A 22,508-nucleotide genomic window follows, 5' to 3' on the forward strand; every position below is an offset into this window, starting at 1 on the left:
GAACATGTTCTCTATTTCCTCGTTGTTCTATGGGAGCTCTCGCCCCGCCGAGCTCCTCGGCGGCTTCAGGGCTGAACTGGCCGAGGAACTCGATGTGTTTGGCACGTCGAGTTCCTCGGCCGTGTGTACGAGGCCTGAGAGATACTCCGTCGTATCTCTTTTGTGAATCTGGGCCCAAGTACCTATTAGACATGCTGGTAGGTTAATTGGCTTCTGTTCTAAATTGGCCCTAGTATATGAATGCGAGTTAGGGACCTTAGATTGTTCTCCTTGAGGGTAGGGACCAATGTGAATGTACCATGTATATGTAAAGCGCTGCGGAAATTAACGGCGCTAAAAGTACCTAAATAATAATAATAATAATTAGATCTTTATGCATTTTTTCGCCATGTGCAAAGCTGTGCGTGATTCTTGCTCCATCTGGGGTGCCATTAACAACAAATGGCATTGCAAGCGCTATATGCATTTGAAGAAGGTGTGTAAAATTGTGCGATTTTGTGCATTTGTGTGTTACACAAGTGTGAATGCAGCTTGAAAGTTATTTGAAGGGTTCCTCCGTGTTAATAAGCTGCCCTTGCACTCTGCAGTCTCTGATTCTTCTTTCCAGACCGGAAAGTCATGTTTGATCTGCAGGCTAAACTCCTGTGACCTCTCCTCTATGCTCGCAGCTCGCAGGCTTTCTATAGACTGGATATAAAGGACACCAGGCTCAGCCCAATGAAAGGCATGCTGGCAGGGCTGGCAGCTGTGTGTGTGTAGAGTCCGCCCCTTCCATGACAAGGAAGGCTGGAAGGAAGAATAGAGGCAGTGCTGATTAGTCTCAGCTCCTTCCCATAGACAAGTGTCGGCATTGTTCCTCCCCACCATCACACATCCATCGGCTGCAGCAGGTAGAGAGGAGGAGGAGGCGCAGCATCAGCATCACAGCGACTCATCATCAATATGGCCTCAGGTGTCCTGCTCTGGTTCTGGAATGAGAGGTTCTGGCTGCCGCACAATGTCACCTGGGCGGATCTGAAGAACACAGAAGAGGCGACTTTCCCCCAGGCAGAGGACCTCTATCTGGCCATCCCCCTGGCGGTCTGCATCTTCATGATCCGACTCTTCTTCGAAAGGTACGACGGAACCCATCCTGGTTAGATGCCGGAGTGCAGGGAGACCCAGACTTATACCGGAGTGCAGGGAGCCCCATTACTGTACCGGAGTGCAGGGAGCCCCATTACTGTACCGGAGTGCAGGGAGCCCCATACTTATACTGGAGTGCAGGGAGCCCCATACTTACACCGGAGTGCACGGAGCCCCATTACTGTACCGGAGTGTAGGGAGCCCCATACTTACACCGGAGTGCAGGGAGCCCCATACTTACACCGGAGTGCAGGGAGCCCCATTACTGTACCGGAGTGCAGGGAGCCCTATACTTACACCGGAGTGCAGGGAGCCCCATACTTATACCGGAGTGCAGGGAGCCCTATACTTACACCGGAGTGCAGGGAGCTCTATCACTAAACTGGAGTGCAGGGAGCTCCATCACTATTGGAGTGCAGGGAGACCTATACATATACAGGAGTGCAGGGAGCTCCATAACTAAACTGGACTGCAGGGAGCTCCATAACTAAACTGGAGTGCAGGGAGCTCCATCCTTATACCAGAGTGCAGGGAGCTCCATCACTAAACTGGAGTGCAGGGAGCTCCATAACTAAACTGGAGTGCAGGGAGCTCCATAACTAAACTGGAGTGCAGGGAGCTCCATCCTTATACCAGAGTGCAGGGAGCCCTATACTTATACAGGAGTGCAGGGAGCTCCATCACTAAGCTGGAGTGCAGGGAGCCCCATCCCCATACCGGAGTGCAGGGAGCTCCATCCTTATTCCAGAGTGCAGTGAGCCCCATCACTATACCTGAGTGCAGGGAACTGGAGCCCCCATCCTGACAATATGCCGAGTGCAGGGAGCCCCATCCTTATACCGAAGTGCAGAGAGCCCCATCACTATACTGGAGTGAAGGGAGCCACATTCTATTTTTTGGTGTACAGGGAATGGAGAGAGACCCATCCTTATTCTGGAGTGCAGGATACACCATCCTTATACTGGAGTGCAGGGAGCTCCATCACTATACTGGAGAGCAGGGAACTGGAGCCTCGATTCCTGATAATATGCCGGAGTGCAGGGAGCTCCATCCTGATAATATGGTGTAGTGTGGGGAGCCCCATTCTTATGCCGGAGTGCAGGGAGCTCCATCCTGATAATATGCTGGAGTACCGGGAGCACCATCCTGATAATATGCTGGAGTACCGGGAGCACCATCCTGATAATATGCTGGAGTACCGGGAGCACCATCCTGATAATATCCCAGAGCGCAGGGAGTCCTATCCTGATAATATTCCGGAGTGCAGGGAGCCCCATTCTTATCCCCATCCTTTTCCAGAGTGCAGGGAACACTCTGCTTCAGCATTCCTCAAATGGCTGCATTTGCAGGGACAATGTCTGGTATGGACTATCTGCCTTTGATTTCCAGGGACAGAGTCTTGTATGGCCTGTTTGCTTTTCCAGGGACAATTTCTTGTATGGTCTGTCTGCATTTCTAGGGTCAATGTCAATGTCTTCCTGCTCCTGATTTTTAGGGACAATGTCTTGTATGAGCTGCCTGGCTCTAATTTCCAGGGGCATTTTTTTGTATGGGCTGTCTTCTCCTGATTTCCAGGGACAGTCGTTTATGGACTGTCTTCATCTGATTTCCAGGAATAGTGACTTTTATGGGCTGTCTGAATTTCCAGGGACAGTGTTTATTTTCATGGGGTGTCTGCTGCTGATTTTCAGGAACAGTGTCCTCTTTTGGACAGTCTGCATTTCCAGGGACAGTGTTTTATATGGGTTGCCTGCATTTCTAGGGACAGTGTTTTTATGGGTTGCATGCATTTCTAGGGGTGTCTGTAATGGCCTATCTGCATTTCCAGGGACAGTGTCTTGTATGGGTTGCATGCATTTCTAGGGACGTTTGTTATGGCCTGTCTGCATTTCTAGGGACTACAGTTGTATTGTTCCATCTGCATTTCCAGGGACAGTGTGTTGTATAGGCTGTCTCTATTTCCAGGGACAATTTCTTGTGTTGGCTGCCAGCATTTCTGAGGACAGAGTTTTGTCAGCATTCCCAGGGACACCTTAGTGTATAAGCCACCAGCCTCTGATTTCCAGGGACAGCTTCTAGTATGGGTTGAGTGCCTCTGATTTCCAGGGACAGCTTCTAGTATGGGCTGAGTAAGTGCCTCTGATTTCCAGGGACAGCTTCTAGTATGGGCTGAGTTCCTCTGATTTCCAGGGACAGCTTCTAGTATGGGCTGAGTGCCTCTGATTTCCAGGGACAGCTTCTAGTATGGGCTGAGTTCCTCTGATTTCCAGGGACAGCTTCTAGTATTGGCTGAGTTCCTCTGATTTCCAGGGACAGCTTCTAGTATGGACTGAGTTCCTCTGATTTCCAGGGACAGCTTCTAGTATTGGCTGAGTGCCTCTGATTTCCGGGGACAGCTTCTAGTATGGGCTGAGTTCCTCTGATTTCCAGGGACAGCTTCTAGTATGGGCTGAGTGCTTCTGATTTCCGGGGACAGCTTCTAGTATGGGCTGAGTGCCTCTGATTTCCGGGGACAGCTTCTAGTATGGGCTGAGTTCCTCTGATTTCCAGGGACAGCTTCTAGTATGGGCTGAGTTCCTCTGATTTCCAGGGACAGCTTCTAGTATGGGCTGAGTAAGTGCCTCTGATTTCCAGGGACAGCTTCTAGTATGGGCTGAGTTCCTCTGATTTCCAGGGACAGCTTCTAGTATGGGCTGAGTGCCTCTGATTTCCAGGGACAGCTTCTAGTATGGGCTGAGTTCCTCTGATTTCCAGGGACAGCTTCTAGTATTGGCTGAGTTCCTCTGATTTCCAGGGACAGCTTCTAGTATGGACTGAGTTCCTCTGATTTCCAGGGACAGCTTCTAGTATTGGCTGAGTGCCTCTGATTTCCGGGGACAGCTTCTAGTATGGGCTGAGTTCCTCTGATTTCCAGGGACAGCTTCTAGTATGGGCTGAGTGCTTCTGATTTCCGGGGACAGCTTCTAGTATGGGCTGAGTGCCTCTGATTTCCGGGGACAGCTTCTAGTATGGGCTGAGTTCCTCTGATTTCCAGGGACAGCTTCTAGTATGGGCTGAGTGCCTCTGATTTCCAGGGACAGCTTCTAGTATGGGCTGAGTTCCTCTGATTTCCAGGGACAGCTTCTAGTATGGGCTGAGTTCCTCTGATTTCCAGGGACAGCTTCTAGTATGGGTTGAGTTCCTCTGATTTCCAGGGACAGCTTCTAGTTTGGGTTGAGTTCCTCTGATTTCCAGGGACAGCTTCTAGTATGGGTTGAGTTCCTCTGATTTCCAGGGGCAATGCTTGGTATAGACTGCCTGCCTCTAATTTCCAGGGACAATGTGTCTGGTATTCAGGGTTGCCCTGAGAAGTACTTGTATTATTATTATTACTTGCAGTGCTGATCATCTGTGTCCCTCTGATGTGTGGCTGATACATCATTTCATTACCAATCACTATCTCGGTGTCAGTATTTGGTAAATAGTTTTATAGAAATACTTCCTCTATCTCTGGGGGGATCTGATCTCTGAGCTCCTCCCACCTGTGGAAGGCTCTTTTGTTTGTTTATTTGTATTATTATTATTATTATTTTTTGTCAGCAAGATTGATCCCTGTTGATGTCTTTGTACTGTATCTATGTATTTATAAACACGTCTACATGGAGCAAAGCCCACTTGTGTTTGATAAGAAACACTCAGATCCCCAGAGATCTCACAGATACATGGGCCCGGATTCACAAAGCACTTACGCCGACGTATTTCGAGATACGCCGCGTAAGTCTATCTATGCGCCGTCGTATCTATACGTCTGAGATACGCTGCATATGACCGACATAACTTTCCTACCCCGGCGTATCGTGGGCGCATATTTACGCTGGCCGCAAGGGGCGCTCCCATTGATTTTATTTGCACATATGCAAATGAGGGAGATACGCCGATTCACAAACTTCACAATGACTGCTTTTGCTACCGTTTGGTATTACTCTCACCATTTTTACAGTTTATGGGCCAGATTCACATAAAGATACGATGGTGTATCTCCTGATACACCGTCGTATCTCTGAGTTGTGCCTGCGCCTCATAGAAGCAGGGGTAACTATACGCCGGAAAAAGCCGAACGCAAACGACGTAAAAAAAAAGCGACGGGCGGTCGTTCGTTTCGGAATCGGCGTATCTCCTCATTTGCATAATCGGCGCGCAAATAAACCGAAACGCCACCTAGCGGCCGGCCGGGAATTGCAGCCTAAGATCCGACAGTGTAACACAATTACACCTGTCGGATCTTAGGCATATCTATGCGTAACTGATTCTATAAATCAGTCGCATAGATACGACCGGCACAACTCAGAGATACGACGGTGTATCAGGAGATACACCGTCGTATCTCTACGTGAATCTGGCCCATAAACTGTAAAAATGGTGCGAGTAATACCAAACGGTACCAAAAGCAGTCATAAAAACATGTAGCTAAGTATGATACTGGAATAGACAAGTGGGTGACTAAAGCGCTAGCCAACAGTGAAAATTAAAAGTGACCAGTGAAAAACAAAATGCTGCTCAAATCTAAAATGTGCTAACAACAAATAAAGGTCTGAATAAAGAATGATGAGCGCAAACTGAAAATCTAAAAGTGAATATAAAGACAGTCGACTCCACAGGATAGCCACAAGGTGTATCAGGAGCAAATTGAAAAAACGAATAAAACGCCAAACAGCGGCACTTCCGGTGGACGGTCAGGGTGTCACGTCACTTCCGGTCACATCTAACCTTATGCATTACGTCACGACACGTGACTTCATCGGTGAATTTGCTCCTGATACACCTTGTGGCTATCCTGTGGAGTCGACTTCGCTGCGCCTGGACCTATACTGGTATTTGATACAGAGAACGCCCCTCGATTCTATCTCAGCACTGGGAAGATTCCGTGCAACACGTGTTACCCACTGTTTGGATTCTGTTCCAGTTTTGGGAGGATTTCGTTGACACGCATGACCTAGTGTCTGGAGGTAAGCGCACTGCGAGCCCAGGCTAAGCAAAGAGTTATCAAGATTGTCCACATTGATGCCCGAAGTGCAGAAGTTTTGTTTATCACTGGCACACTAGATTGATTTATCCAAACTTTGATTTATATATTTGGACTTTTATTTTTGGATTTATTATCAGTTTTGGGTTATTTCACTAATTTTGAATTCACTGCATATCTTTATTGATTGTTATCAGTCCCCTATGGACTGTCTTTATATTCACTTTTAGATTTTCAGTTTGCGCTCATCATTCTTTATTCAGACCTTTAAGTATGATACTGGTATAAAAATGTGTACATCGATACTACTGCTGAATTCAGATGAGGAGGGGTTAACATCAGTCCTTCGGAATGTAGATGTCCCATGAAGAGAACTATCACAACTCCCAGTGGATGGCTGTAGAATCCCAGGTTGATAAAGGGAAGTGATAGAGGGAAGTGTAACAGCCCTTGCGTGTGGCAGATAGGAAGGTCCCGCCGGCATGCAGATATGAAGGCACAGCAAAGGAGCCCTTCAGATGGCCCCACCGGTGTCCGTGACGTCACCGGATCTCCGACGGAACTCCCTGAAGGTCCGGAAGCTGGTGGAGAGGTGAGTACCAATCAAAATAATTTTGATCGATCAAAAAAAAAATAAAGATTAATCAAGGAATTAATAGTTCATTTCCACAGCCCTAGTTTGTACCTCTAAAAATGTAATTCTAAAAAACATGTACACTGAAACCTTGGATTGCGAGCATAATTCGTTCCGGAAGCATGCTTGTAATCCAAAGCAACTTTTTCCATAAGAAATAATGGAAACTCAAATGATTTGTTCCACAACCATTTCTTCATAGGTCTTTCAGTTTATAGTCCATATAAAAAGATTATAGCAATGTCAGGGTTTGACAAATTTGCTTGGAATCTAGGAGCCAGCTAAAAAAGTTAGGAGCCAGAAAACGCACCCCGTCCCGACGAGCTTGCGCGCAGAAGCGAACACATACGTGAGCAGCGCCCGCATATGTAAACGGTGTTGAAACCACACATGTGAGGTATCGCCGCGATTGGTAAAGCAAGAGCAATAATTCTAGCCCTAGACCTCCTCTGTAACTCAAAACATGCAACCTGTAGATTTTTTTAAACGTCACCTATGGAGATTTTAAAGGGTAAAAGTTTGTCGGCATTCCACGAGGGGACGCAATTTTGAAGCGTGACATGTTGGGTATGAATTTACTCGGCGTAACATTATCTTTCATAATATTAAAAAGAATGGGGATAACTTTACTATTATCTTATTTTTTAATTAAAAAAAGTGTAATTTTTTCCCAAAAAGGTGCGCTTGTAAGACCGCTGCACAAATACGGCGTAACAGAAAGTATTGCAACGATCGCCATTTTATTCTCTAGGGTGTTAGGATAAAAAATATATATAATGTTTGGGGGTTCTAATTAGAGGGAAGAAGATGGCAGTGAAAATAGTGAAAAATGACATTAGAATTGCTGTTTAACTTGTAATGCTTAACTTGTAATACCAACGGCCACCACCAGATGGCGCCAGCTCACACAAGGAAGAGCTGGGGACTTCACCAAATTTTTTTTTATTTTTTTTTGCCCACCTTCCAAGTCAAGTCGCCAAGATGCTATTTCTAGTTGCCATGGCGACCTGGCGACCGGGATTTGTCGAGCCCTGAGCAATGTGATAAGTTATGTAACCATAAATTGTCCATCCACAAATGGAAACCTCCACAAGGGGATTAGAAGAAACTCACATGGTTGATGATTAAAAGAGGCACATCCGGGGTAAAGCGATCCACATAGACCGTCCTCCTCACCGCCGGCTCTCACCGATATCAGTCTGCAATCATGCCTGTGAATACTACCCTGCAGTAGAGTGATCTGAAAGCGAGGCTTGAACCGCTTGTGAAAAGGACGACATCAATGGCGGTGAGGAGAATAATCTATGTGGACAGCTTTACTCCGGATGCCTGCCTCTAAATGTTGTACCTTCATTAAATGTAACCATATTGCTACACTTAGAGGCTCCTCTCTTCTCTTTTATACTCAGTTGTGACATGACGCTACTCTTATATCAAGACATCGCTTGTATATCAAGTCAAAATGTATTTAAAAATGTTACTTGTTTTGCAAAACGCTCTCAAACCAAGGTTTTACTGTACAGTATCTCATATCTGATATTTTTGGCCCCCCCCCCCCCAAGAGTGAATTTAAAGTGATACTAAACACACTGTTTAATTTACATAGTTCCTTCTATTTCTGTATGTGGATGATGGCACTGTAATTATGTTAACCACTTCAGCCCTGGAAGAATTTACCCCCTTAATGACCAGGCCATTTTTTGCCATTTCCCACACGTTGGTGGTATGCGATCTCTTCTGCAGTTTTTATTTTTTGTGCTATAAACAAAAAGAGCAACAATAAAAAAAAAAAAATATATATATTTTTTACTATTTGCTATAATTAGCCACTTAAAGCTGAGGTTCACACAAAAAGTGATCCTCCGCTTTTTGGATCCCTCCCCCCTCCGGTGTCACATTTGACACCTTTCAGGGGGGAGGGGGGTGCAGATACCTGTCTGAGATGGGTATTTGCACCACTTTTGGGTCTGATCCTGGCGGGGAATCCAGCCTGTGACGTCACTCCCCCCGCTGTCTTCTGGGAAACACTGTTCCCAGGAGAGAGCGGGGACCAGTGACGGTGTTCCGCGATCCTCGCGCAAGCGCAGAAGGGAATTGGGCAGTGAAGCCGTCAGGCTTCACTTCCTGTTTCCCTCACCGAGGATGAAGGCAGAAGCAGACGAGGACCAAGCGTTTGCTAAGCCTCGAGTGCTAACATCGCGGGCGTGCTGGACAGGTAAGTGTCCATTTTTTATAAAAGTCAGCAGCTGCCGTATTTGTAGCTGCTGACTTTAAGAAAAAAAATGGTGGAATCTCCGCTTTAACCACTTAAGGACCGCCTCCTGCACATATACGTCGGCAGAATGGCAGAATGGCACGGCTGGGCACATGCACGTACAGGTACGTGCTGTGCTATTGTCCAGCCATGGGTCGCGGGCGCATGCGCGCGACCCGGTCCGAAGCTCCGGGACCGCGGGACCCGATCGCCGCTGGAGTCCCACGATCGGCCCCCGGAGCTGAAGAACGGGGAGAGCCGTGTGTAAACACAGCTTCCCCGTTCTTCACTGTGGCGGCGTCATCGATCGTGTGATCTCTTTTATAGGGATACATAATCGATGACGTCACACCTACAGCCACACCCCCCTACAGTTGTAAACACACATGAGGTCACACATAACCCCATCAGCGCCCCCTTGTGGTTAACTCCCAAACTGCAACTGTAATTTTCACAATAAACAATGCATTATAAATGTACTTTTTGCTGTGAAAATGAAAATGGTCCCATAAATGTGTCAAAATTGTCCGAAGTGTCCGCCATAATTTCGCAGTCACGTTAAAAACCGCTGATCGCCACCATAAGTAGTAAAAAAAAAAAATAATAAAAATGCAATAAAACTATCCCCTATTTGTAAACGCTATAAATTTTGCGCAAACCAACCGATAAACGCTTATTGCGATTTTTTTTTACCAAAAATAGGTAGAAGAATACGTATCGGCCTAAACTGAGGACCCCTACAGCGCCACCTGGTGGTTAACCCCTTCACTGCCAGTGTCATTTTCACAGTAATCAGTGCATTTTTATAGCACTGATCGCTGTGAAAATGACAATGGTCCCACAAAATGTGTCAAAAGTGTCCGATGTGTCTGCCATAATGTCCCAGTCACAAAGAAAATCACTGATCACCGCTATTACTAAAGATAATAATTCATAAAAATGCCGTAAAACTATCCCCTATTTTGTAAACGCTATAACTTTTGAACAAACCAATCAATAAAGGCTTATTGTGATTTTTTTAACCAAAAATATGTAGAAGAATACTTATCGGCCTAAACTGAAGGGAAAAAAATAAAATTTATAAAAAAAATATATATTTTTTGGGGATATTTATTATAGCAAAAAGCAAAAAATATAGAATTTTTTCAAAATTGTCGCTCTATTTTTGTTTATAGCGCAAAAAATAAAAACAGAGGTGATCAAATACCACCAAAAAAAAGCTCTATTTGTAGGAAAAAAAGGACATCAATTTTGTTTGGGAGCCATGTCGCACGACCGCGCAATTGTCAGTTAAAGTGACACAGTGCCGAATCACAATAAGTGGCCTGGTAGTTTAGCTGCAAAATGGTCCGGGGCATAAGTGGTTATTATCCCAATTTAAAAAAAAAAAAAAATCTTCATCAGTTTAGGCCAATATGTATTCTTCTACATATTTTTGGTAAAAGAAAAACCGCAATAAGCGTATATTGAGTGGTTTGCGCAAAAGTTATTGGGCCAGATTCACATAGAAGAGCGGCGGCGTAACGTATCGTAGATACGTTACACCACCGCAATTTTTCATCGCAAGTGCCTGATTCACCAAGCACTTGCGATGAAAACCTACGCTGGCGGCCTCCGGACCTATCGCGCATGCTCCGTTTCCGAACTCCCGTCGTGCATTGCGCGCCGTGACGTCATTTTTCCGAACGGCGACGCGCGTAGCGTAATTCCGTATTCCCGGACGGCTTACGCAAACGACGTTAAATTTTGAATTTTGACGCGGGAACGACGACCATACTTTAGACAGCAATACGCTTGCTGACTAAAGTTAGGGCACCAAAAACGACGACTAACTTTGCGACGGGAAACTATACTAGCGGCGACGTAGCGAACGCGAAAAACCGTTGTGGATCCGCCGTAACTCCTAATTTGCATACCCGACGCTGGTTTACGACGCAAACTCCCCCCAGCGGCGGCCGCGGTACTGCATCCTAAGATCCGACAGTGTAAAACAATTACACCTGTTGGATCTTAGGGATATCTATGCGTAACTGATTCTATGAATCAGTCGCATAGATAGAAACAGAGATACGACGGCGTATAAGCAGATACGCCGTCGTATCTCCACTGTGAATCTGGCCCTTTGTGTCTACAAAATAGGGGATAGATTTATGGTATTTTTATTATTTTTACTAGTAATGGCGGTGATCAGCGATTTTTATTGGGAGTGCGACATTGCAGCGGAAAGATCGGACACTCTTGATACTTTTTTTGGGACCAGTGACATTTATAGAGCGATCAGAGCTAAAAATAGCCACTGATTAATGTATAAATGTCACTGGCAGGGAAGGGGTTAACACTAGGATCAAATATGTGTTCCCTAGGTGTGTTCTAACTGTGAGGGGATTGGACTGACTGGGGGAGGAGACATATTGTTGTTCCTACTTGATAGGAACACACAATCTGTTTCTCCTCCCCTGACAGGACAGGGATTTGTGTTTTTACACACACAAATCCCCGTTCCTGCTCTTGTGGACATGATCGTGGTTGGCCCGGCAGGGATGGCATGCACGCCTGCTATGGCTCTTAAAGGACCCGCAGTATATATACGGTAATTCGTGCAGCAGAGCCATTCTGCCGCCATATATATACAGAAGTTGATTCAAAAAATCAAAGTACCTTTTTCCTAATTGATATACAGCTACCACATGACCCAGATCTTTTCCAGCCTGTCTGCAGGGAAACAAGCTGGAGGAGCTTCGAGTCCTCTGCTGCTGGTCACATGTCCAAAAAAAAAAGAAAACAGGATACAGAGTAAAATTAAATTATTAATATTAATAAACTGTTTTAAAATGTCATACAAATATATATTTGAAATCAAATTTGTATTCATTTTTTGCGATAACATGGTGTATGTCAATGTGTCCCTGTGTCTTAGAATAAGAGGGAGGCGAATCCTCAATCAATCTTCATATAATCCCACCCCCCATTGTGTTTAGCTGGTTAGTGGTCATGGAGGAGGAGGGAGTGGGCTGTCCTTTACCATTGTGTATACTCCCACATGTGTGACTCTATAGTCACATGAACTGCTCAGATGTGATAGGGAGGAAATGCTCAGCCTAGAAACGCATCGAAAACTGAGCATGTGCAGATCTGTCAACACTGCTATGCAAAATCCCTAGCTGAATTGGGGGCATGGACACTAGGGGGAGATAGAGAGCAGCAGGCTCCAGCAGGATTTTTGCAGGGTAAAGAAAATAGATCTCATAGTAACTGAGTGAGAATGAATACCATGTTATATACCATTTATTGATAGTTTTTTATGATGTGGGTTTCGTGACACTTTAAGACTCCATAAGGGTCCAACGCACACCTTATTTAACAGTGTTAATTTGATGGTTTCACACATTTATAAAACATCTTGTTACTAAGGTAGCCCATACATTCATCATTTATTTTTAGTTCAACCAGTGGGTTGAGCAAAAAAAAAAAAATCCAAATCCATTATCCACATTCTTGTGTTCTGATGATGAGGAGCCTTCCCTGCCGTCAGCATACAATGATCAGTGCTGCCAGCTATTGCCAGCGACACTGATTGATTGGGAAATACGCAACAGGCTGCTTGTACAGAGGTTGACCAGTAGATCGACTTCTATGCAATCTGGGTGGATGGAAATTTGTCTGGTTCCTGCTGAACTGGGTGAATTTCAATCCATGTATGCCCAGTTTAACTACCTGCCGACCTGCCGCCGTCATTCTCCGGCGGCAGGTTGGCTCTCCTGCGCGAGAGCCGTAGCTCTATGTCGGCTCTCTCGCAGGGAACTAGGGGCGCGTGCGCCGCCCGCTCGCCCCCGACTCCCGCGCGCGTGCCCGGCGGGCGCGATCGCCGTCGGGCACACGCGATCGCTCGTTACAGAGCGGGGACCAGGAGCTGTGTGTGTAAACACACAGCTCCCGGTCCTGTCAAGGGGGGAAAATGCTACCCCCCGCTCGCCCCCGACTCCCGTGCGCGTGCCCGGCGGGCGCAATCGCCGCCGGGCACACGCGATCGCTCGTTACAGAGCGGGGACCAGGAGCTGTGTGTGTAAACACACAGCTCCCGGTCCTGTCAGCAGGGGAAATGCTACTCCTCTGTTCATAAAATGTATGAACAGAAGATCAGTGATTTCCCCTAGTGAGGCCACCCCCCCACAGTAAGAACACACCCAGGGACATACTTAACCCCTTCCCCGCCTCCTAGTGTTAACCCCTTCACTGCCAGTGGCATTTTTATAGCAATCCAATGCATTTTTATAGCACTGATCGCTATAAAAATGCCAATGGTCCCAAAAATGTGTCAAAAGTGTCCGAAGTGTCCGCCATAATGTCGCAGTACCGAAAAAAATCGCTGATCGCCGCCATTACTAGTAAAAAAAAATATTAATAAAAATGCCATAAAAATACCCCATATTTTGTAAACGCTATAACTTTTGCGCAAACCAATCAATAAACGCTTATTGCGATTTTTTTTACGAAAAATATGTAGAAGAATACGTATCGGCCTAAACTGAGGAAAATTTTTTTTTTTTTTATATATTTTTGGGGGATATTTATTACAGCAAAAAGTAAAAAATACTCATTTTTTTCTAAATTGTCGCTCTATTTTTGTTTATAGCGCAAAAACTAAAAACCGCAGAGGTGATCAAATACCGCCAAAAGAAAGCTCTATTTGTGGGGAAAAAAGGACGCCAATTTTGTTTGGGAGCCACGTCGCACAACCGCGCAATTGTCAGTTAAAGCGACGCAGTGCCGAATCGCAAAAAGTACTCTGGTCTTTGACCAGCAATATGGTCCGGGGGTTAAGTGGTTAAGACTAGAGGTCTGATGGGGCCCCCTAGTGGCATGGGGCCCTCGGGCAGTGCCCGAATGGTCAGTCCGCCCCTGATATTGCTTGAGCATGTATAAAATGTCAGTAGTATTTAATTTGACCAATAAGAATAAACCAAGTAAGTCAATGTTTTCTCCGTATTGTTGCCCAGAAAATGAACAAATTGGCTAATTGTAGAGCCTTCACCACGCACATGTGACCAGGTGGTGGAGCAGAGATTGCAGTCTCTCCACCAGGGAATAGTATATGGAGAGTATGTTTGGCTGTTACTTCCAGCTTGTTCTTATTGTAATAAGACAGATCTGACGGTGGGGGTCAGATAATCTATCTCCACTTTCAGCAGATTGTGCTATTACTGTCAGTAGGAGGTGAGATTTGCTTGAGAGTCCTCAGCAATACTGAATTTAACAGAGGTCATCTCCGTGTCTCCTTTGATGTTGCTGATCTAGAGAGGAAAATAAAAGCCACTACAAAGGATTCCTTTTTGCACAGTCATTGGCGCAGGCAGAGTTAAAGCCAAATGCCATATCATTAGAATACCAGCTAATTGTTTTTGCGGATCTGCCATAATTAATCAGATGGATATCCTTGAAAGAAATGATTCTGCGGCGCGGGAGGGAAGAGGCTTGTTGCATTTCCTAAAATGTCTTGGCATGCATTACAGTTTTCACAGAGGGCTGTGGAAAAGATGACCAGCCGTTGTTTGATGAAGCAGCATGGCCCTGGAGGATGGACCATCTATAGAACAACTCGTCTTATGGGTGGGTGATAAGAGCCACCCTATTCTCGTTTGATAAATTCAGCTGCTGCAGTTTCTGTAGTAACAATCCGAACTGACATTTTTATTTTTTCCACTTCCGAATTGTAATTCTTTTCATTACCTTACATCTTATTAAAGGATAAATCATTAAAGCGGGAGTTCTCCCATAAATGTTTTTTTTAACTTTGATTCCCTTAGATTAATGCTCGTTGTGTCTAGGGGAATCGGCTAGTTGTTTTAAAACCCGAGCAGTGCTTACCGTTGTAGAGGGCGATCTTCTCCGCCACTTCCGGGTATGGGTCTTCGGGACTGGGCGTTCCTTCTCGATTGACAGTCTTGCGACAGGCTTCCGACGGTCGCATCCATCGCGTCACGAGTAGCCGAAAGAAGCCGAACGTTGGTGCGGCTCTATACTGCGCCTGCGCACCGACGTTCGGCTACTTTCGGAAAATCGTGACGCGATGGATGTGACCGTCGGAAGCCTGTCGGAAGACTGTCAATCAAGAAGGAACGCCCAGTCCCGCAGCCCATACCCGGAAGTGGCGGAGAAGATCGCTCTCTAAAAAGGCAAGTACAGGTTCGATTTTAAAACAACTAGCCGATTCCCCTAGACACAACGAGCATCACTCTAAGGGTAAAAACAGCATTTTAGCGGTGAACCTCCGCTTTAACTTTTACTTACTTTGTTTTGGTAAAGTTTATTTGTCTTTTTACATGAAAAAAGAATGAAATTAGGAAAGGGGAGAGGGGATGAGAACTACTCAACAGCAGGGGCCAGATTCACAAAGGACTTACGACGGCGTATCTCCATGTACGCCGTCGTAAGTCAGAAAGTGCGTCATCGTATCTATGCGACTGATTCATAGAATCAGATACGCCTCACTGTTGCCAAGATACGACCGACGTAAGTCTCCTACGCCGTCGTATCTTGGGTGCATGTTTACGCTGGACGCTAGAGGCGCTTCCGTAGATTTCCCGCGTTGAATATGCAAATGAGCTAGATACGCCGATTCACGAACGTACTTGCGCCCGGCGTATTAATATACGCTATGTACTTAAGGCGTACGACCGGCGTAACTTTACCCCTCATAAACCAGGGGTAAGTCATGTTAAGATATGGACGTCGGACACGTCGGAACAGCATCATATTTTATGTCGTTTGCGTAAGTCCTACATGAATGGAGATGGGCGTAGGTTACGTTCACGTCGACTAAGCATTGAGCCGGCGTAACTTAGGGAGAAAATTCGACATGATACTGAGCATGCGCGCGCATGCGCCGTTCGTTAAGCACGTCATTTACGTGGGGTCACGATTCATTTCCATACAACACGCCCCCTACCAGCCTACTTTGAATTAAGCTGGCTTACGCCGGTCCATTTACGCTACGCCGCCGCAACTTACGAAGCAAGTGCCTTGTGAATACTGCACTTGCCTGTCTAAGTTGCGGCAGCGTAGCGTAAATAGGATACGCTACACCCGCACAAAGATGCGCCCAGAAACGTGAATCTGGCCCCAGATCTTTAAAGAGGAAAGAAACTCTGGAGACTTTATCAAAAAAGGAAGGCAGAGGATGGACTAGTATTACCTGTTGCCTCCCTGCAGTAGATCTTTCCTCATTACTGGCTTGCTATGCCTTGTTCCGCACGGTACCTGAGTACAGACAGGGCTTTGCTTCCTTATTTCAGAACCTCCAGCAAGCAGAACTGTGTGCAGCACAGTAGTAATGACATCATCAAATCCCACCCAAATTTACTAAAACTAGCAGTCAGAGGCAGTAGAGCCTTAAAGGAGTTGTAAATAAAACATTTTTTTTGCTGAAATGACTGTTTACAGGGTATAGAGACATAATAGTTAACTGATTCCTTTTAAAAACGATTAAAAATAGATACAAATCAATCATATAATGTACCTGTAGTTTCTAGATTCGTTTTTGCATGTTGTTTCCTGCCTCTGCTGTACAGAGCCACAGAGCCAATACAGGGCAGTGATGGTTTGGAAAACGAAACTGATTGGTGCTGAGGGGGTTTTAGACACACAGTAATCACACCTCCTTGATTAGTCACCACAGTGAGAAATCTCCCAGTACTGTGGTGATCAGTAAACAGACAACCAGGAAGTGTCCAGAACAGAGAGGAATTACAGCAACATCAAAGCAAAAACGAACAATGAGGACATGAAACCAGGACTGCAGTAAGGTAAAGGAAGCTATTTAGCTAAAAAAAAAACAACCTTTAGTGACCCTTTAAGGTTTTAGATCCACTTTTACCCCCTCATCTTCATACTGGCACTGTATGTGACCTGCACATTTACCCCTTCCTCCGCCCTCTATGTATAACCTATGTTGTACAGCATCATTACCAAGCTCCACGTTTTAACTCTCTCAATACCAGCATGTTTCTTAGGGCCAAATCCTCAAAAGAGATACGACGGAGTAACTGCTGTTACTCCGTCGTATCCCTGGTCCTAACTATGGAACTGATCCACAGAATCAGTTTTCCATAGTTAGGGAGAAGATCCGGCATGTGTAATTGAATTACACTGTCGGATCTTAAGGATGCAATTCTAGGCCGGCCGCTAGGTGGCGAGGCCATTGCGGCCGGCCTAGAATATGCAAATGAACACTTACGGCGATCCACGAACGTTCCGACGGGCCCGTCGCGCTAACTCTACGTCGTTTACGTCGAGTTACGCTGCGAAAAACTAGGGCTCAGCCCTAGCTCTCTTAAGCCATGTTAAGTATGGCCGTCGTTCCCGCGTCGAAATTGAAATTCTACGTCGTTTGCGTAAGACGTTCGTGAATGGTGCTGGACGCTATTTACGTTAACGTCTAAGCAAATGACGTCGGAGCGACGTCAGTTAGCGCAATGCACGTCGGGTAAGTTACCCGACGGAGCATGCGCAGTACGTCCGGCGCGGGAGCGCGCCTAATTTAAATGGGAATCGCCCATTTGTATTAGGACCGCCTTGCGCCGGACGGAGTTAAGTTACAGCGCCGCAAATTTCCAGGTAAGTGCTTTGTGGATCGGCACCTAACTTGGGAGATTTGCGGCAGTGCAACTTAACTCTGAAAAGTTAAGTTGCGCTCGGCGTCTGTGGATCAGGCCCACAGTTTCTAAAAAAAAATCCCAAAATAATAAGATCACCTGGGGGGGTCTACTTTTCAAAAAGGGGTCATTTGGGGGTGTTTGTCATGTCCTGGCATTTCTAATTGATAAGTTTTATAACAGAAAGCAAGGGAAGCAGCGTTTTTTTTTTTAAATCATCTTTTTTTATAGCAAAACATAAGAAAACCCAATGACTATTAAATACCACTAAAAGAAAGCTATATCTGTCTCAAAATATGATATGTAATATTTTTGAGTACAGTGTACAATTCAGATCTAAGAACCAAGGAGATTGTGATGTTTTATTCTACATTTTTCTCATAATTACTGTTCTCAGAGTCTCTTGATTTAATTTTAGTGCAGCTTTATTCTCCGTTTCTACCTTCCATTGTTCTTCTCAATCGATTTTTTAAAGTAGAACTAGGACACATATGGCAAAAACAAAGACAAGCTGCTTTAGAACTAACAAGTGCTAATAAGAAAACCCTTTTCTCCTACACTGCTTCTCCTTCTCATTGCTCACATTTCCCAGCCAGGCGCCTTGTTCCATAATGCATCTTCCTTCAATTCTAACACTACTTACACAATGGCTCTCTGAATAAAGAGCAATACAGAGTATCTAAGTTATTAATTATTTTATTATTAAAGTGTGCAAACATGACTTCCATGCCTCCACTGCGCTAAGAATTTATTATCCAACGCCTGTCTTTTTTTCCAATCTTTTATTTGAAAAAGTTTAAAAAAAGATCTAATTTGCCGTAAAACATTAAAGATTTAGTTCATAGTACTATAATAACATCCTAATATTTGCTGAAGCCAGAATTTATCCAGGAACTTACACCAAATCCTAATGAACTTTCCATTACTCGACTGAGGATTCTCACACATATAATTGTAAAGCTCTGATATAATGTAATGAGACAATTGCTTCTGTACAGCAATGACCCGAGGGGGACATGTTTTCAACCTCCCACTCAATATCATTTTCAAGGCCACCAGGATTGAAATTATTATTACATCCTTACCAGGACTCAGAATCGGGTCCAAAAATGCTATTTTCTTAAAGCGGAGTACAACCTCTTCCAATTTGGTTTCCCAAATCACTCTGCTAATTTATTCCAAATATTTCTAAGATAACCAGTGGCGGTTCGTCCATAGAGGGCGCTGGAGCGCCGCCCCCTCTGGCTCCCGCACACACCACTGACTCATGCATTGCATGAATCGATGTTATTGTCGCCGCTGGCCGGATTCAGATGGTCGGACTCGGATATGAGCGCCGACCACCTGAATAGCGGCAGCTGGTTGGCTGTATGGAAGTGCCTATCAGAGCCAGCGGCTCTGATAGGCTTTCCGGGTACAGCCCTCAGCCTTCCGGATGCTTATCCAGGGAACGTACCGGGGTGCGTTCCTTGGATAAGACTGACAGGCGTCTCAGCCAATCAGGTTGATCGCTTCTGGCTATCGGTAACCTGATTGGCTAAACCGCCCGGGACACACACAGCCGACACCGCCAGTGACACCGCTGCCAGTGACACCACACCACCGCCCAGGTATTGTGTCTTTGTCTGATCGCACACAGGGCTGAGCATTCACACCACCAGCTTCCAGCATCCGTGCTTTGTACTACTGCACGTGGGTTGTGTCAGTGGGCTCCCCCTGTGTCGTGTGTGCGGCTCCTGGGCATGCATTTATAGTTTTTAGCATATAAATGGTATTTATTGTTTATAGAATATTAATGGCATTTATAGAATACAGAGGGCATTTATAGTTTATAGATGGCATTTATAGTTTATGCTGGCATGGCACAGTGACTGCGTTTGATGGCATGGCACAGTGGCTGCGTTTGATGGCATGGCACAGTGGCTGCGTTTGATGGCATGGCACGGTGGCTGCGTTTGATGGCATGGCACAGTGGTGCGAATTGATGATGGCATGGCACAGTAGCTGCGTTTGATGGCATGGCACAGTGGTGAGAATTGATGGCACAGTGGCTGCGTTTGATGTCATGGCACAGTGGTGGCAATTGATGACACAGTGGCTGCGTTTGATGGCATGGCAAAGTGACTGCATTTGATGGCATGGCACAGTGGTGACAATTGATGGCACAGTGGCTGCATTTGATGGGCACAGTGAGGCTACAATTTTTTTTTTCGTTTGCGCCCCCCCCAAAAATTTTGAGCACCAGCCGCCACTGAAGATAACCCTATTCATATATCATATGATTTAAATCAGGAGGTAATGAACCGCATTTCAAACATCTACTTTACATTATTTCTTGTAATAGAGATGTATACCTTGTTCATTATCGTCAAACAGTGCTTATTAGGTTCTTACCGATCCTGGTATAGCCTTTAGACACAAAATCATCTATTTCTTTTGTATTTGAGAAGAACTTACTCCATTTAGCGCTTCAATATGTTCTTTTATAGAAATTATTCCCAATGTTGGACAATTTCGTGTAGCTCAAACTCTATTTTTATGTCCTGGCTAATAAAGTACTTCAACGATTAAGTGAACATCTTGAAATATGTATGATTTATTCATTTTCTCTTTGGGGCAAACTCATAATGCTTTGCTCGGCACATTATGTCCAAAACCATTCAATTCTCATTGAATTTCTCAGCTCAGATTATTCTGATCCTGTTTTCTTTGGCCTGAGATTTGTCTATATAATCTCTTTTACCCCTTTTATTTTCCTCTGTTAATTTGCCTTTCTTGCTCGTCTTTTTTTTCTCTCTTGTGCAGACTGAAAAAACAAACCAGTGAAAGGGGTTCAAATGGGCAGTTAGCATTAGAAAAGGACGAGGGTTGGTGGTTTGCACTATGTGGGTCATTGCAATAGACCCTTTGTATCCTATATTATAGTTATACATCCATAACCATGTTTGACTCAAACATCGTATGTTCGATTGTTCATCGAAATACGAACAAAACGAGTCGTTCACGCCAAATTCGAGTTACGTTTCACAGACAATAATTCACTGCGGCATCACTGGCTGAGGATTAGCCAAGCATGCACTATGACCCGCATGCTTGGCCAATCACAGCTTGCAAAAAACAGAGAGCCATAATTGGCCAAAGCCAGGGTGGCTTTGGCCAATTATGGCTCAGGGGGTTTAGTACACGCCCCACAATATAAAAGGCCACCTGCAGGTAGATAGAGCAGGCAGACAGGCAGGCTAGTCAGTTAATGTTACAGTGTATAGAGGATATATATACATCCCAGGTGTTGTACATATATTTATACACTGTATAGTTTAGATTCGTTCTTCCTAATTTATTGGCAGGCAGGTGATTGTGCTAGCTGCAGTATTCTTAAATGGTTTATTGACTGTGTCCTCTGTAGTTTGCACCTAAAAATACTTGGTGTGTACTGGCCGTGTGCTCTGTAGTTTGCACCTAAAGATTCAGGAGCAGTGATTTTAATGATGCTTAAATAAAAAAATAAAAAAATAAAAATTCCTTTAAATATTGTACCTGCTGGGTGTCTATAGTATGCCTGTGAAAACGTCTTTGAGAATCCGGGTCTTGCGCGAGGGAACATGTTTTTAAAACTTTTTTTTCATTGATACATGTTCCCTGGGGCAAGACCTGGATTCTCAAAGACGTTTTCACAGGCATACTATAGACACCCAGCAGGTACAATATTTAAAGGAATTACATTTTTTTATTTTATTTATTTAAGCATAATTAAAATCACTGCTCCTGAAAAAAATACAGTTTTTAAAACTTTTTTTCCATTGATAAATGTTCCCTGGGGCAAGACGTTTTACAACATAACTTGCATATTAGGCTTTAAAATGAGCACTTTTGAATTCGAACGTTAGAGTCCCATAGACGTCAATGGGGTTCTAAATGTTTGCGCGAACGTTCGGTCCGTTCGAAGGTTCTGGTGCAAACCGAACGGGGGGGTGTTCGGCTCATCCCTAATAACCATATGTCCTCTTGTGAAGCCTTTCCATTGTTGATAAGTTCATTCACTTTCTCTGTATTATTTTTGATATATAATATTTTTGATGGGCTATGCAAAATGTAATTTGCAGCTAAAAATTGGAAGGCTGTCAGATTGCTGCTGTGAGTGGAAACAGGGTGAGCTCAAATTCTTAGTCACTGGTGGGTGGTGATGATGGGATGATGGATGGTGGGTGGGTGGTTGGTGGAGATAAATGAGCTGAGCTGTTGAGAGACTGGACATGAAGAATTTTGAGTATGATTATATCCACAGTATCCGCAGCTACAGAGGTCATTAAAGCTTAATGGAGCACAGATATAATGTATGGTGTGTGCGTGCGTCCAGGGGGGGGGGGGGGGGGGGCAGCAAAATGCACCTTCGCCTTAGCTGGCAAAAATCCTTGCACCGGCCCTGCCTGCGTGCTGCCCACAAATCGGCGCTGAAAATCTCCAAACAGACAGACAGTGTCTGTTACTGTCATCAGTGGCGCACCGCGCGCAGCCAGTGTCAGTGCTGCATTTTTTTTAGATCGAGGAGCTGCAGCGGACCAGGCCTTGGGTGGGCGGGGCCTTGAGTTCCACTGACGCTCTGGCCCTGCCCCTTGCTATGCGTGCCATGGCATGCATTGCAGGTGCAGGTCTGGTCAGTGTTTTAAAAAGTTCTTCTATTTTACACATGGCATGGCATGGCATGGGGGTAAAGAGCAAAATTGCATTGGGGGGGCCCAAAAAAAATGTTTGCCCAGGGCCCAAACCATATTAAAGACGGCCCTGGTTGCAATATATATATAAATAGGTTGCACTTGGCTCTAATACTGCAAACCAAATGTG

At 45.1% G+C, this 22,508-nt stretch overlaps 1 protein-coding gene across 1 annotated transcript in view; it reads left to right on the forward strand.

The window, feature by feature from the left end:
• The first annotated feature begins 794 nt into the window (after positions 1-794).
• The window catches only part of CERS6 (ceramide synthase 6), a 242,054-nt gene continuing 220,340 nt past the window's right edge, over positions 795-22,508 (forward strand). Inside the window, exon 1 of the mRNA XM_040357813.1 lies at positions 795-1,115. Within this exon, the coding sequence (XP_040213747.1) occupies positions 943-1,115 (173 nt within the window). The 5' untranslated portion in view covers positions 795-942. The remainder of the gene's footprint in view (positions 1,116-22,508) is intronic.

This window comes from Rana temporaria, chromosome 6 (assembly GCF_905171775.1).
Source record: "Rana temporaria chromosome 6, aRanTem1.1, whole genome shotgun sequence".
Taxonomy (NCBI): Eukaryota; Metazoa; Chordata; class Amphibia; order Anura; family Ranidae; genus Rana; species Rana temporaria.